Source organism: Vanessa atalanta, chromosome 28 (assembly GCF_905147765.1).
Source record: "Vanessa atalanta chromosome 28, ilVanAtal1.2, whole genome shotgun sequence".
NCBI classification, from domain to species: Eukaryota; Metazoa; Arthropoda; class Insecta; order Lepidoptera; family Nymphalidae; genus Vanessa; species Vanessa atalanta.
The window spans coordinates 5,943,679-5,960,278 of NC_061898.1; the positions used below are offsets into that span (position 1 = coordinate 5,943,679).

Here is a 16,600-nt window from a genome sequence, read left to right on the forward strand (position 1 = left end):
GACGTCTTTCAATATATGACGATGTGTACAATACTCTCTCTGAAATAGTAAATTGGTTTAGTGTTAATAATTTAATGTTAAATAGTAAAAAGATAAAATGTATTAAATTCACTACTCCCAATGTAAGATGTGTCAAAACGAGTGTACTTATAAACGGGGTAGAATTAGATGTTTTAGAGTTCCTTGGTATGACAATAGAATCTAAGCTCCAATGGGGCCCCCATATAAATAAATTGGCGAATACTCAGCTCTGTAGCCTATGCGGTAAAAAAAAAATAGACTTTTGACTGATGTGGATACGGCTCGCCTTGTGTACTTCAGTTATTTCCACAGTATAATGTCGTATAGCATCCTACTCTGGGGTAATGCAGCTGACATTTATACTATTTTTGTACTGCAGAAGAGGGCTATTCGTGCAATTTATAACCTGGGTCCAAAAGATTCGTTAAGAGGAAAATTAAAAAAAATTAAAATAATGACTGTCACTTCTCAATTTGTTTTTGATAATGTTATGTATGTACGCAAAAACATAAAAGATTTTCCCAGAAATTGTGACGTACATTCTATTAACACTAGGAACAAGAATAAACTTGTTACTCCAAGTACCCGATTACACAGGGTTAGTAACTCTTTTTTGGGGCAATGTATACGTTTTTACAACAGGATCCCAGAAAACGTTCAAAATTATTCAATTATAAAATTCAAAAGAGTCGTTAAAGAGCGTTTGTGTGCTAAAGGATATTACAACACTAATGACTTTTTAGTTGACTGCACACCTTGGGAATGAAATGATCGCCTCCAGGCTGTTTTAAACAACTAATATATACTTATCATTGTACCTACATGGAAAATGGTTAAAAAAAATGAAAAAAAATATATCCCGCTGAGTTTCTTTCGCCGGTTCTTCTCAGGTCCGAGGTGCTAAATTCCGAACCGGTGGTAGATTTTTGACAATCAATAAGCAAGTGCAAACACTTCTATATTGAATAAAGATTTTTGACTTTGACTTTGAGACAGAAATACTTAATTCATAAAAAAAAATAAAACAATACGAAATTTATCAAAATATATTTATTTACATAAAAACAGTAGACATTATTTATATTCGCAACAAACATCTTCCCTGATTTGACGTTTGACAGCAACATTAATAGTATTCCAATGTATTGTTTTTTTAAATAACGGAACCATTTTCAAATCAGTGTCAATAATTTTCTAACCAATCACACTTGTACATTCAAATATAACGATCAGATTAATGACGTAATTCGAGACCCAATGAAAAAAAAGTGCAATAAAATTAAAATGTCACCCCTAGGGATCACCCACAATTTTTATTTTTTTAAATAAAGATTCTGTGGACGTGGCGTTGCGTTGTCAGAACAACGAACTCCCAACGGCAAAATTCCTCCAAGTACTGTCAACATCATTATTAAATAAATGCGAACGTACCTTATATACATATTACAAAAATGTTTTGTATATAATGTGTGTGTATGTGTGTTAGTGTCTTCTATACCATCAGCCAGCTGATTCTTCTAAGTTCAATGCAGCTGCACGTCGTTACTAATCAATTCCAAAGCCTATTCCAATAGGCTATTTGACAATGCGAAAAATAAAGAGTCAATTATTGTAATCAGTATATATCATGAGTTTAAAAATGGTTATTTATTAACGAAAGTTAAACGTTTGTCACGTTACACAAAACGCTCCTGATTGGTCGGGTTTATGATGACGTCACTCGCTTGTTAACCTCGTTCGCCTGCTGTATGTGGATTATACGTGCCACAGATTACAATACAGGCAAGTGACGTCACCGACGGCACTGCAGCGCCATATTGTCAAAGTAATGTTTTCGCGCGCTATTTATTTTATATTTTTCAGTAAATATGTACTAGAATTAAAAGAAAAAACAAATTTTATTGGGTTCCTTAAGCTCTACTAAATAATATAAAATGGATTTTAAAAAACCAGTCAAATAGCCTATTCTGGAAGACGGATAAACAACTCTAAAGTTGAACTTAGGGAATATTGGATGTCTCTTTCTAAAATCTGTATGAGTTCATTTGAACGAAGACAAAACATAGTATAACTTGTCTATACATATAATTTTGAAATAATAATAACGAAACTTCAGAAGATTTGGTTTGTATGATTGCGTTAATCTCAAGAACTACTAGTCGTATTTGAAAAATAACTTTACATCGGATAGCCCAATTGTTGAAGAAATTTGTGGGCTATTCAACGTCACACTTAAATTCTTAATATCCTAACATAATAAATGCGGCATTGAGCTCAGCTTGCATTTCTTAACTCGATATAGCATTATGAAATTTAGGAGACATGGTCAGGGGTACAGTAAAGGTTACCTGTTCCCACTAAAACGCCAGCGCAGGCGCGGCCGGGAATTAGTAAACCATAAAGTAGCTATCAAGATAGAAGAGAAAACGAACAAGAAATATGTACAGTTGACAAAATAAATAAAATAATCATGAAAACTACTCAATACTTCTACATACTTTAAATAACGCACCCCCGGTGCGGGACTGTTCCAAAAATTGAAAAAATGAGTTAAATGCGTTATAAGTGTTCTGAAGCAACCCTTTACTTGGTGCAATAACCTTACTTTTGTAGTTCACTAGCTTCCGTAAGAGGGCGTGAGTGTAATTGAGGTTTTGGCGCGAATCACGGCGACGGAGAATGGCTTCTCCTAAAAAATAGCATTCTCGCAAAAGTGGCGATATACTGAGACATGACACTACACTAGTCGTAAGGTGGTAGACATGTGAGCAAGGTCATGGTACCATCCATTAATTATTATTATATTATATGGTTTATGTACAACATTTATACATAGAAATAGAATCACACATATATTTATAACTTAGTTTATTTTAACTAAATATTCCGTGATGGTCGATTCAACTCGACCACCTTAGCACGATCTTTGACCACTATGTCAAATACAATCGTCAGGTTCGAATGGTGAGTGAGCCAGTGTACTTACAGGCACAAGGGAGATTTTAGATCCAATGTCTGCGTACAGACTGCGATGACTAACATCTAGATGCTCATCGTTATAAAAATAAATAATGATCTCGCTTTTTAACATATTCGAGTAATTTCACCTCAGAGAGTCTTGCACGTAATATTGTATTTTCAGGACGGTCGGATGTCATGTGGCGTGGGGGTTGTAGAGGCGGCGCGTGCGCGGGCGCGCGGGGGAGGCGGGCCGCGCGGGCGGAGAGGGCGGCGGGGGCCGCGATGGGCGTGAGGGGCGCGGGGGACGCGGGGGACGCACGGTGCTGGGGGGGCGCGCGTCGGCGAAGCGCTGCGTGAGCTGCGAGTACGTGGGCGTGCGGGGCGGCGGCGACGTGGGCGCGCTGGAGCGTAGCTTCCTTGCGGTCGGCTTCTCTTCTCTTCGCTCTTCTGGAATATATCGATTATATTATTTAAACTATGTTAATACTTCGAAAATGTATCAGTAAATTCTCCTTGATATCCTCGGGAAAGGAGACGACTTCGAGCCTTCTCCTCAGAAACAGAGGAGGATTCGCCAGGAGGGACACTAACGGGCTTTAGTCATCTGATAGCTTAGAGATGCAGGTTCGATTACATTTGTTACGAAACTATTATTTGAGAATAAACCCTTATTATTAACTGAATGAAAATATTACAGAATGTCGTCCAAACACACCTTTCTTGGCGGATGAATTTCTCAGCGAGCGTCGCCTGTCTATCGGAGTACTCCTTCCCGTCGTCGCGAAGGAGCCGCTGCTGCTACGCGAGGAATAGTGGGAGGAATCGGCGCGAACGGGGAGAGAGGGCGACGAAGAGGGAGCGGGTGTCGGCGAGCGGGCGGGGGACACGGAGCGGGAGCGGGAGGGGGACTCACGGGGCGGGGGGCGGGGCCGGCGCGACCACGCGCTGCGCACGCGCGGCTCCGTCAGCAGCGAGTTGCGGCGCTGCGGCTTCTTGCGCGACTTCAACTCGCCTGGAAACGAGACAAGGATTCGAGCTCGCGCTACCAATATAACTTCGCAATTTCTATAAATCCAATTCGAAGTAATTCAAGTGAATGATGTAATCTTTAGTTTAATTAGTAAGGGTCAGCCGGTACCGGCGGCGGCGGCGGCGCGCAGGCGCGCGGCCTCAGGCGGCGGCAGCGCCAGCGCGCCCAGCGCCGGCAGCACGTAGCGCAGGTAGCGGTTGCGCAGCGAGTGCCACGAGCGGACTGCGGCCGAAAGGTCATCAATCGTTAGCTCGCGGCGCGGAATTCTGTTCCCACGGTCCCACTCCGTCTAAGCCGAATTCGGCACCGAGGAGTTAATAGTGTCTACCGGGGGGAAATTAGCTCAACTGTGTTCCTTTTATTCGTACTGAGTAAAACATACATAGTTCTATAAAAAATTACTTACAACCTGTACAAGGCCCACCGCTGGGCCAGCCATCTCCTTATTAAGGAGAATGTTTCATTATAGAAGATCATTTAATATAATAATCATGATTATTTCGTTATAATACTTTTGTGGGACGTACACGTTATTCAAAAGCAAAATTGAAAAACATCGTTAAGGAGCGTTTGTATTAAAAAAGTTTATTAAAACTATTAACGACTTTATAAAGCACGTTGGGAATGACACGGGATCAAAAATAATGTTGAATAAATATTTTTGATTTTTTTTCTCAAATGCAAATGGGAATTTTACCATCTGATGGTAAGTGGTCACCACTGCCCATAAACATTGGCGCTGTAAGAAATATTAATCATTCCTTACGTTTCCAATGCACCAGCAACCTTTGGGAACTAAACCATTACGTCCCTTGTGCCTGTATACTGGCTCACTCATCCTTCAAACCGGAAAACGACATTACAAAGTATTGGTGTTTGTCAATAGAATATATATATATATATATATATGATGAAGGGGTGGTACCTACCCAGCCGGGCACAAAGCTTTAACACCAAGTAGAATTTGAATTCGAACTAAATATAATTTTAAATAATTTGAATATATTTCATAAAGGTGGCGCTCACAGTTTCCTGTCTTTTGCTGATGCAGGGGCTGCAGTTCTATCCAGAGCTGGTTGCCGTTGACGCGCCTTGCACGCTCCGCTCCCCGCACCCAGGCCACTATCGCTTCGTCTTCCGCCCGCGAGTACTCCCGACCACCAGCCTTGCCGCTCACCCGACCACTCCCTCTTCCAGTAGCTGGTCCATTCGCCTTTCTACTCCCTGTTCCACTTGCCTTCCCTTCTTTCTTGTTATCTCTATGGAGGAAGCGCCATATATTCATAAGCTCATCCACGGGATTTTTTTTATCTATATTGTAGACTCTAGTTTATTAAATAGGATACTCCGAACTCCAGGTCGAACCATACAGTTATTGTGTAGTTCTATCAAGGTACTCTTAGCAGAAGCCCAGAGTCTGAAACCTGGCAGTTAAACATGGTCACCTTTCTGAACATGATGGTTTGCCGTTCCATTTATCTAAATTGGAGAAGAAAGAAAGCTCTAGTATTTGTCCACACTTACTTACTTATGCTCTTTCATACGTCCTTTTTTTATACCATAGGTACAGGCGAATCGATCTAATGGTAAGTGGTCACCACTGGCCATAGACATTGGCAACGTACGAAGTTGGAAACTGAGATGTTATGTCCCTTGAGCCTGCGCTGCTCAATTACTCTTCAAACCGGAATACAACAATTCCAAGTATTCCTGCTCAGCAGTAGAATATCTGATCATTGTGTGGTACCTACTCAGACGACCTTAAAGCCCTACCACCAAATCGTCGAAATCGTTCTGAAGAAGATTATCATAATACTTAGTTATAGTTATTCAACACCACATAGCATACATACTCCCATCGTAACTACCACGGTCAAAACAACAGTATATGGTACCAGCTGGCAGCTCTGATTACCCCACCACCAAAACAGGTATAGCTCATGTAATAAAGTGTTTGTAGAGAAAATTTCAGTCAGGACTATACAGTGAATCATGAAAAGCGAATATCGTTAATTTATAGTCTATTCCAACCACAAGAGAACGAAAGCCAAATAAAAAACACTTGACATCGAATCGACGCGATATCATTGGTCGAGAGCTTGAATATATCTATGACGTCATAATGGATTCCAAGAATAGTTTTGAACGTCGACAAAGCTATTATCTGAACTTTTGGAGTAAAAGTGGATATCAGAAGTTTAGTGGAATAGTGTATAATACATCTTTAGTTATCTAAAGATGTATTAGTCACAGACAAACGTAAATCTGTGGTTTATTTATTTTTAACCCTCTTCCGATTGGAATAGACTATACTGGTAAATATAATAGGCTTGAAATTATTATAGGTATAGACGCGGAATAGAGTCGTATTATAAATATTATAATATTATTTATATAGATACGTCAATCTAGAACTATTAGAACTTGAACTAGCATTAGCAGAGTTATAAATATATAACCAAGAATGAAAAACTGAGGTGTTCTCTTTACGCCCTTTTCCATTTAAAAGATCTGAGATCAATGAGTCAAATTTATGACGTCATGAACACCGACTGACATTTCCTCTACTCACACAATATGAAAATCCTCACCGCTCCAACGCAGCCGCAGCGTCCGGTCGCCGCACTTCTGACGTCACGCGCTTACTCTTCTCGAAAGCACTCTCCCGTTTACTCTCGAAGACACTGTCACTCTCACTATCACTGCTCAACAAGACCACCTCGTCCTGTTCCTTGCGCGACCTCGTCGGCTTCGAAGTCATCTTCCCGATCAGGCCCACCACCTTACCTTTTTTCTTACTAATTATTTTATTCTTCTTATTGGCACCGTCTCGTAGCCTTTCGACTAAGACTTTGCTCTTTGAGCTGCTAGCGGAAGTGTTCGGATTATGTTTAGACGTTCTATGATTCTCCTTATCCGGTCCACCGTTACTTGGGTTCCGTCGCGCTCGCATCTTGTATTTGCTGCTGGTTTGTGAGGGGATGTCGAGCACGCTGCGGAGCCCGAGCGTCGATATGAAGTCCTCCAAGGAGACATCGTCGGACTGACTGCGCCCGTCTCTCAACATGGCCGCTATGCGCTTACACCTCGCGACGTTGACCAGTGGATTGATTTTGTAGAATATTTTCCTTTTATATTCATCGTCTGTATCGAATAACTCCAAGTCGACTCCGAATATGTTAGCCTCGTCTTTCTCTATGAAGCTGCGCAGGAGCTCGATGTCATCCTCCCCGATCATTAATTCCTTGCACATTAGGTCACCATTCTCTATCTCCTGTGTGTGCTTTCTTCTCGATTCTTGATTACTTTCAACGATTTTCTTTGAAGTCTTTCTGGCTTTTCTTTCTTCTTCGTAAGTGTCATCGTCACTCGTCAATAGCTTGCGTTTTGATCTTCTCTTAGGTTTAGTTTTGAACAATGTATTCCAAAATTCATTGATATGCTGTGATGACTGGATAGCCGGTTTTGATTGTATTTCACTGCTCTCGTCACTTGAGGAGTGTATATTATTTAGGATTTTTTTCCGCTTTTTGTTAATAGTATTCGACCTAAGTGACTCCCTTGTGCCATTTGGTGCTTTTGAAACATACCTGGATTTCACAGGACTTTGCTGATTTTCACGTTGTGGTAGATTCTTTCGTATCACTGCTTTAAGTCCCTCTTCTTCACTAGAAGAGATCTGTTGTCTATGTGTTTGTCTTTTGTCATATTTGTTATTGTTCAGATTACGTGACCTTTCCAGTAATGATAATTCCAATTCCTTGTCACTTTTGTTTCTACGTTCAATTGTTTTACCGTTTTTGTTTCTTTCTTGGTCTTCATCTTCACTTGTAGATCTTTTACGCTTGGATAGTAATCTTTTCACTCCATTTTTGGTTCTTGCTTCGGAAGTTTTGCTCGGTCCAGTGATAGATTTATTTAAATTTGGAGTTGATGTGCTTACTTCGAGGCTGCACTGCACCGCCGCAGAGCAGGTAGATGCAGCTTTGAATATGTTATTGAAGATGACATCAGACTTTAAACTGAAACATAAATAAATTAGAAAATAAATAACATCAAAAAAAAAATATGTTGAAAAATAGATGTTTTAATCTTCTGATTTATTCTGTACATTTTCAATAGCCATAATATACTTTAGTTTAGACTTTAGAGTATTGTGGATTCCAAGCAGTTGAAGTTTTAACATACCTCAGGTCCTGTTGCTTACAACAACAGTGATGATGCTGGTACTGGGAACAGTTGTGTTCCTTCTTATCCTCTATAGAATTGTTGTGTCTGCAAATATAGAATATTAAATGTTGTCATTATTTAAATATTTTTTGTCTGTCAACTTGTTCGACGCATTAAATTTGTTTTAAACATGGAATAAAGTAGTAATATTAATGGAAGTACAACAGACTGTATTTACCGACTTCTAGGGTTTATCATCCAAGTTTATATGATTTAAGAAAAAACAATCACTGTAAATCTTACAATAAATATGAGTCGAGAAGTAGAAGACTTAATAATAGGACTTGATCAACAGCTACGAAAGGTATAAAGCTTGTTAGTATTGTTATAAGATTTTCTGATATCATAAAATACCTAATTTGTGAAAGTGGTAGGCCATCGTGCACAGAAGTGGGTTTACTTGCTGCCAGGGCTCTCAAGCCACGCAACACAGTATTTTTTCGCGCCACTTGGAGACGACCGCTTCGAACAGTCAAGAACTGCACATTGCCCCAGCCGTCCACTCGCCCGGAAGTCGTACACACTTCTCGCCAACGGCATCCACCGTAAATATAGAACTTTGGTCCAGCCATAATTCAATCAACCATTATTTACAACATCGAGAATCGACGCTGCTTACTATCCCGCCAATTTTGTCACATTGACAAATTCATGCGAAACGTCATAACAGAAAAATAAATAATTGACACTTCGCATTTAACGGTTATAATCTGTGGTTTTACGATAAATAAAGGTGCGCTCCACTAAGCGAAATTAACGATTAAAATATTTTTTTAGCGATTCCTCATGACGACCACGGTCATCATTTATGTTCATATTAAAAACGTCACTAATGACTTCATTCTCGCTGAAGCCGAGTTCAAAATGAACTACATGAAGAACTTCTTCGAAAATACGTTAAGAAATGCGACTCAGTTTTTAAAAGATAAAGAAGGCATCTGAAAAACTGACTCAGAAAGAGATATTTTAGCGGTAACTTATGTTTCTCATGTTATAACTTACGTTTTTAAAAAATAAAAGTTTAAAAAATAGAATGTGCTTTTTTGCTTGCGTTAGTTTTGGTTGACACAGTGTTAGCGAGATTACTGTGAGTTTATAATCATTTTTTGCTAACATGGGTTTTACTAACATAATTCGGTCACGGTAAGTATTTTTTTTAGTATAATAATTATTGTAAATTAGTTACTTTAGTAAATAAAGGGCTCAAAAGCACAAATTCATCCTTTGAAATCTTCCTCCCACAAACATTCCGGTGAAAAGTCTTCCTGTATCCCTGATTCCTCTTCAGAGAAAACAGTGTTTCAGACGGTTTATGTTAATCCAACTTTTATTGACGGCCCTAAAAGTTATGCTAATGATGATGAAGTTCCTTTCAGTGTTCAAATTCAATTCGGTCAATTTTTACATAAACACAAGATTGACTCAATTTTTAATGATGGGGTTTAAAATGTTGGTGGCAACAGAATCGAAATCTGGTTCTAATATTACGCAAATATATTTGCTTATGTTTTCTCTATTTTGTTATTTTCTGTAATGTATTTTTAAGTGCAATAAAGAATATATATATATATATATATATATATATTGTTCTGTAAAAATAATACTAGTTTACCAACTCACAATATTACTAGAACATTCTAGTAGACTGGTCTTTGGAGAATCTCATGGAGTCGACTGAGCTTTCTTATGGATGAAAATAATAAAAATGAGACGACTTAATCGTAAGGCTTTCAACAAAGGACTTGTGACTAGATTCTTAGTCAGTTGTTTTAAGGGTCAAATTCTTAACAGTAAAATATATTACTTAAATGCATCCCTTCTCGTTGAAACCTACAATCTTCCTACGACAATTTGCCTGTACTGTCGCTATGGTCACATTAAGGCACAGTGTAGATCCACTTCCAGGTGTTTCATATGTTTCCAATCTCATACAGGTGAGTTGTGTGAGATTGTTAAAGATAATGCTACATGCAAACACTGTACCACAGACAATATATATTAATAAAGCCATTTTGAATTAATTTCGCGCAATATGTGATCCAAGCCGTTCGGCGTGGTAGGCATTAAAATCGCCAAGATTTACGATCTCTGTCGATGGGATCTGCTGCAGTACGGAATCTGTGGCTATTCGGACATACTCATGCTCAACCAGTCCGCCTGTTTCAGAATTATGAGATGATAACGCTATGAGACCTATAGAGGCATATCTTGGACCATCGGCGAGGCGCCTCTGAAAGAGGGGAGATCACTTAATCACTATATGCTGTATTTATCTGTAAAAGTTGTGCAATATGTCCAATTTTTCATAGTATAATATAGATTTATAAATAAATTAAAACACTGTTTGTACCTAGGCGGTTGTTGTACTACTTAAGACGTGGTTGGGCTTAAAAGAGAGCTTAGAGATGGCCCAGTGGTTAGAACGCGTACATCTTAACCGATGATTGCGGGTTGAAGCCCAGACAAACCCAACCCAAAACAAAACAAAACCACTGAATTTTCATGTGATTAATTTGTGTTTTTCCTTGGTGGTAGGGCTCTGTGCAAGCAAGTCTGGGTAGGTACCACTCACTCATCAGATATTCTATCGCCAAACAGGAGTACTCAGTATTGTTGTGTTCCGGTTTGAAGGGTGAATGAACCAGTGTACAACAGTCAGTGTCAACTACAGACACAACATTGGGAACTAAAATGCTACTTTACATAGCAGTTTAGTTCCCAATGTTGGTGGCGCATTGGCGATGTAAGGGATGGTTAATATTTCTTACAGTGCCATTGTCTCAGGACATTGGTGACCATTTACCATCAGGTGGCCCATATGTCAAAATCCGCCAACCAATACCATAGAAAAAAAAACATTTCGTGCTCGGCAGTAATAAGGAATTATTATTGTTTTCCTTCACCTGCATGTGTCTAATTTCAATGAAATTCTGTCACGTGTGAATCCACCAATTGGATCAATGTGATGGAATATGCTCGTAGTTTTCTCCTCAAGGGGCCTTAGCCCAGCAGTGCGAAATTTACAGGCTGCACCTACACGTAGGGCTTACAACACATGATATTTCAAGAAAAGACTCCCGATTCAAATTCTACGCTCACTGGCTCACCCTTCCAACTGAAACACAAGGATACTGAGTGGTGTGGATTAGCAGTATAATATTTGATAAGTGGGTGGTACTGACCCAGACCAGCTTTCAAAAAAGGCCTACCAAGAGGTAAATGTATACGAAAATAGGAATCGTTAGAGTCTTAGAAGTCAGGTTTTTAAATGTATTGCATCTCTTTACCTTACCTTCTTTTGTTTTTTAAATTTTTTTAGAAGACTAAGGCATAAAGTTTGCAGGACAAAAATAAAACAAAATATGGAAATAATCAAACATTTATTAATTAATTTAAATTGAGAATAGACGACTACAATATCAAATTGCATGATTCTGAACATTTAGCAAAAATCTTATTAACATTGTACATCAATTATAATCATTTTTATTGTTTTTAATTTAATTAAAACATATATCTTATAAATAAATATACAAATAATATATACTATATAAAAATTCCATAAGCTTACTTAAAGTCATTGATAAAAGCGTAATAATCTAAACACATGCAAAATTTTATTCCATACTTCTAGTTCGACAAGATAATTAAAAAAAAATAAATATATGAGTGTAAGTAGAATAGTGTACAGCTTTTGTGAGACGAGATAGTTTTTGCAACAATAAACGTATTTTTTTTTAAATGTCAAATAAATAAATATTTTGTGTACTCTCCAGAATAGGTAGTTACTTTTGGATAGGTTCGTCTGGCCAGCCAGCATAGATTTACTCTATCCCAACAAAAGAAACCCCATAAGTAAGTATTGTTATTAGTGACAAGTTACATTTTATATTATTCACCTACGGCAATATAATATGATCATTTATGGCAGATCAATTGATCAAAGTTACCATTATAAAAAAATAAATATCACACAAAGTTATGGAGGGAACACTTCTGAAAAAAATGAAAACGAACTTGAAGTAAATAAATTAAAGATGGCGTATCTTTCGCAATAATTAAAAATAAAATATTTTCACAGTTTGCCAACATCAATTAAACAGTCGAGCTTGTTAACTCGGTTATTATTATTGTGTACATTTTCTCTTAAAATATAATAATAACTTTGTCATTAATGTTTACAAAAATGTTATCAATAAAATTATTCATATAAATCAGCTATTTCCCTTTGGCAACATTTGAATCGTTACTTCGAAAGAAGTTACACACTCGAGCGTTTCTTGACACATACACACACACATAGACACAACTGACAAGACAAACTGCTAATAACTTGTTTCTCCTTTCTCCTATATTATATTTTTTTTAGAGAATAGTAGCAATGCCACAAATTAATTAAGGAATTAATAATATTCCTATTTACCCCTTCTTTAAAGCGTATCAATTGTGTTAGGAGTGGGGACGACAATAGCCCAATGGGTCAGGATCGATCCTGCAACATTTTACATCACTAGGCCCGTAAACCATTGAGCTATTGACCCTTGATGCTATAAAATATATCCTATATACTATTATTAAAAATAATTACATATCAAGATTTATTTTAGGCTGAAACTACACTACCATAAGCTATAAAAAAAATTAAAAAAAAACCACTGCCCTCATACATAAAATTTCACACAAAATTCTTATAATCAATTCTTATATTAACAATAATTATTACCATATTATTCTTTGAATATCATTAAAATCTTTCCAAATTATTTCTTTTGTAAAGAACAGATGGAATGTGATCACATTTATCAACATATACCACACTAGCTCCCCTATAACCATGTTAAACGATGGCCGAACGAATCTCAACCTTAATATAACATATGGGACTATAAAATATCTGATATCGACAAGTTTTTGCAATGCAAGCACTAGAAACAGACACACAGAATACGGTAGCAGAAACGATACACAATTCTGATCCTTTAAATTATCATATAAATTGAATAATAGAAAGATATAAGCCGGTATCGTTGCATATATTGCAAAGTCATATTTGCCAAACCAACGGTTCCATATGTAAAAAGTATAATGACGATTATCAGCCAACAAATATGGATGGGCCACAGTATTATACCGAACGATTATAGCAAAAGTAATGGCTAACAGAAGTACATACAATTTATTATTAAAAATAAGTTTCAACGTTGAGAATGATTTAGTAATAACATAAGGCAAACCGAACACACCGTAGAACAGTAAGAAATACAGCAATTGTGGTATATGGAGGGTCATCTTGTGAGCTTGCTTATCACCGACCACGACTGAGCCGTTAACATACAAAAACGCCATGAAAGATACCAACACACTGACTTGCTGAATGATTATAAGCCAATCGGAGAGAGAAATAAACTTAAAGGCAGTAGTGAAACATGTCGATAGATGATATTTCAAAGCGACAAAAACGTCAGTGATGCCATAGTAACGTTTAAGTTTGGACGCATCGATATCACGAGCAATGACTGAGCGTTTGTTCAACGTTGTCTTGGTTAAATGACGATTGCCGAACACCCTTGAGCTTTTAATCAGCATGTTTAACATCCTGTGCCCTAGGACCATCGATACCCAGACAACATTCGTTTGTCTCATGATAACGCTACCCATGCCTGTGACGAATATTAACCAGTTGCTGTTGTTAACGAAACATAAACGTGTAAAAAGTAAAAGGAACAGAAGCGACAACGTGTCCGTGTAGTACACGTGGGAAAAGAAATACAAAGGGGGAAGCAAGGTTAAGCTTAACGCTTGCAATACAATTTTTAACGGACTCTCATTATGACTGCCGTATATAAATGTCAACATTGAAGAGAACAAGACTAAATTAAAACACGACCCAATCAAGTTGACCAGTCGGAGATTGTAACTCGTGCACGGGAAGTACGAGCCGACGGTAGCCGCTGACACTAGGTACAGTCCGGGGAGGGTCGTTATCTTCGGGTCCCAGTATGAGAAGTTACCTTTACAATACGCCAAGCCTTGGGGTATGTGGAATAGTTCGTCTATGACTATTTTTGATGTTTCGTAAACTTTATCAAATATCAGTTTTGAATTGTACAAATATATTGCGATCGTTGTGACGAGGAGGAAATTGTATTTCAATGACACCTTCATTTTGTTGAGAGTTTTCTTATCTGAAAAAATAAAATAAAATCGTATTATGGCATTTGATCTAAACTAAATGAGGATTTATTTTTTTGAGGATTCTATTTTCAAAAAGCCAATATATTAGGTCCTTAAATATGAAATTAACGTTTTGTCGTACTGACCACTTTGATTTGAAATATCTCCTCTTTGGTTAAGAATTCCAAAACCAAATCTATAAATTCATTTAGCTGGTACATTTGAGTTTCGAAAACAGTCGTTCATTTGTTTTGTCCTTATTATTTTTTTCTTTGGCGTCGTTTATTACCGCTCAATAGAATTAAATATCGGTATATTTACGAATACGAGTTCTACTTAGACACCAATGCTGCAGAAACAGCTCGAAGGATAAATGTCCAGCGCTGGAGTCACAAAAGAACGCACGGTACCTTTTTGATTTCAATGTTTTCGTTCAGGAAATTTCGACCTTCAGAACCAACCCCGTGGACGGCCGGAAACCAAATTGGAAAATGAAGAATAAGAGACTATTGTGGTAACGAATGTATTACAAAGCACTTCAGACATAACTGCAGGCTTCGGGGTAAGTGATAAAACTATTAATCCACTTGAAGCAAATCAGGAAAGCAAAAAAACTTGAATGATGGGTACATCATGAATTAAGTGAATCGAACTAGCAAACACGCGTCGACTGCCGTGTTACTTTGCTTAACCCACACCATAATGAAGGGATTTTTAAATCGAATCATTACATGTGATGAAATGTGGATACTGTACGATAATCGGAAGCGCTCGTCGCAATGAAAAATTGACTCAGAAAAAGTTACTTGTGAGTGTTTGGTGCCGGTGTTGTTCACTACAGCTTTCTAAAATCTGGCCAAAAGATTACGGCAGATATATATTGTCAGCAACTGCAAACCATGAAAGAAGAACTAGCTGCTAACCAAACGAGATTGGTCAATAGTTCTAGGCCACTGGTGCTTCACATCAATGCAAGACCACACACAGTACAACAAATAACCACTAAGTTAGATGAGCTATAATTGGAATGTCTGCGACATCCACCATACTTCCCGGACCTTGCTCAGATTACCATTTTATTCCAAATTTGGACAACTTCTTACAAAGAAAAAATTCAGTCAGATGGCAGTCCAAGCCGCCTTCAAAAAGTTTATTTGATTACCACCCCCATGTTTTTTTTAGTAAAGGAAACAATGACCTATGAGATGGCAAAAGTGCATAGATAACAATGGTGCATACTTTGACAAATTAAAAAAATTTTACAAAAAAAAAAAAATGTCTCTATATTTCTGCAGTACAAAATGCTAGTTTCATATGCAAGGACCTAATATATAATATTAAAAAAAAACAATGGAGACATTTTCAATGAAGTCAAATGCAGAACATAAGTACATTTTAAGCAGAAATATGCCTGCCGATGGTGTACTAATATCAATATAACATCAGAAATGATTAATATTTCTAACAGTACCAAGATCTGTGGGTAGTGGTGATGACTTAACATACATATGACATTAAAAATTATATTTATTACATATGGAACAAGTAAAAACTATATAAATGTTAAATCTTCAATCAGGATACCATAATATCTTCTGAGTATTGTTGTACACTAATAACATGTAATCATTGTCTATAGTGATAAACTTTAATGATCTTGATCACTAACCAATAAAAACAGTAAATAAGGTAAAATATAGTATAATAATAATGTTGATCATCCATTTAAGGAAATAGTTTTATTTAACAATTTATTGGGACTACAACTGAGTTGTAAATATATTATACGAAATCTTTTACAAAATAATAGCACTGAAATAAATTCATAATTTGAATTCATCTTCAATTGACTCCAACAGTATCAAATCTTGCGTTATATTATTAATAAAAATTGTTTACCTTTATTCAATGCATGTCCAGCCAAACATATGGCAAAATTATTCGTCGTTACGTGTTTTGATCGAAAAATTGTAGGTTTTTAAAAGTGCCAATGAAGTTAATTACGAAAACTGATAACAATTTATCAATAAATTGCAGGTAAATTGTGGCCGGCCGGTGGCGGCATTTTTTGACAATTCGAACAACTTTACTCCGTAACGTAACGTCAATCAACAATGATTATACTAAAACTCAGTTTCACACTATCAATTTCTATTGAAACTAAGTCGAGGCATTACTTCTGTT

General features: G+C 37.3%; 2 protein-coding genes across 3 annotated transcripts; both read right to left on the minus strand.

Moving 5' to 3' along the window:
* Nucleotides 1–3,118: 3,118 nt before the first annotated feature.
* On the minus strand, nucleotides 3,119–8,863 carry LOC125074882 (PHD finger protein rhinoceros-like). Of its 2 annotated transcripts, XM_047686349.1 has the most exons (7): nucleotides 8,597–8,863; nucleotides 8,201–8,287; nucleotides 6,604–8,034; nucleotides 5,039–5,271; nucleotides 4,121–4,234; nucleotides 3,698–3,994; nucleotides 3,119–3,429 (listed from the first exon to the last, which is right to left on the minus strand). In XM_047686349.1, exons 1-7 carry the CDS (start codon nucleotides 8,812–8,814, stop codon nucleotides 3,176–3,178), a joined length of 2,634 nt encoding a protein of 877 aa, XP_047542305.1. In that variant the 5' UTR covers nucleotides 8,815–8,863; the 3' UTR covers nucleotides 3,119–3,175. The 2 variants fall into 2 exon arrangements, with proteins under 2 accessions (XP_047542305.1, XP_047542306.1); XM_047686350.1 differs by lacking the exon at nucleotides 4,121–4,234.
* Nucleotides 8,864–12,812: 3,949 nt separating this feature from the next.
* Nucleotides 12,813–16,480, minus strand: LOC125074721 (putative Dol-P-Glc:Glc(2)Man(9)GlcNAc(2)-PP-Dol alpha-1,2-glucosyltransferase). The gene is made up of 2 exons (XM_047686132.1): nucleotides 16,316–16,480; nucleotides 12,813–14,427 (listed from the first exon to the last, which is right to left on the minus strand). The coding sequence occupies exon 2, from the start codon at nucleotides 14,405–14,407 to the stop codon at nucleotides 12,962–12,964; it is 1,446 nt and encodes a 481-aa protein (XP_047542088.1). The 5' UTR covers nucleotides 14,408–14,427; nucleotides 16,316–16,480; the 3' UTR covers nucleotides 12,813–12,961.
* Nucleotides 16,481–16,600: the final 120 nt, after the last annotated feature.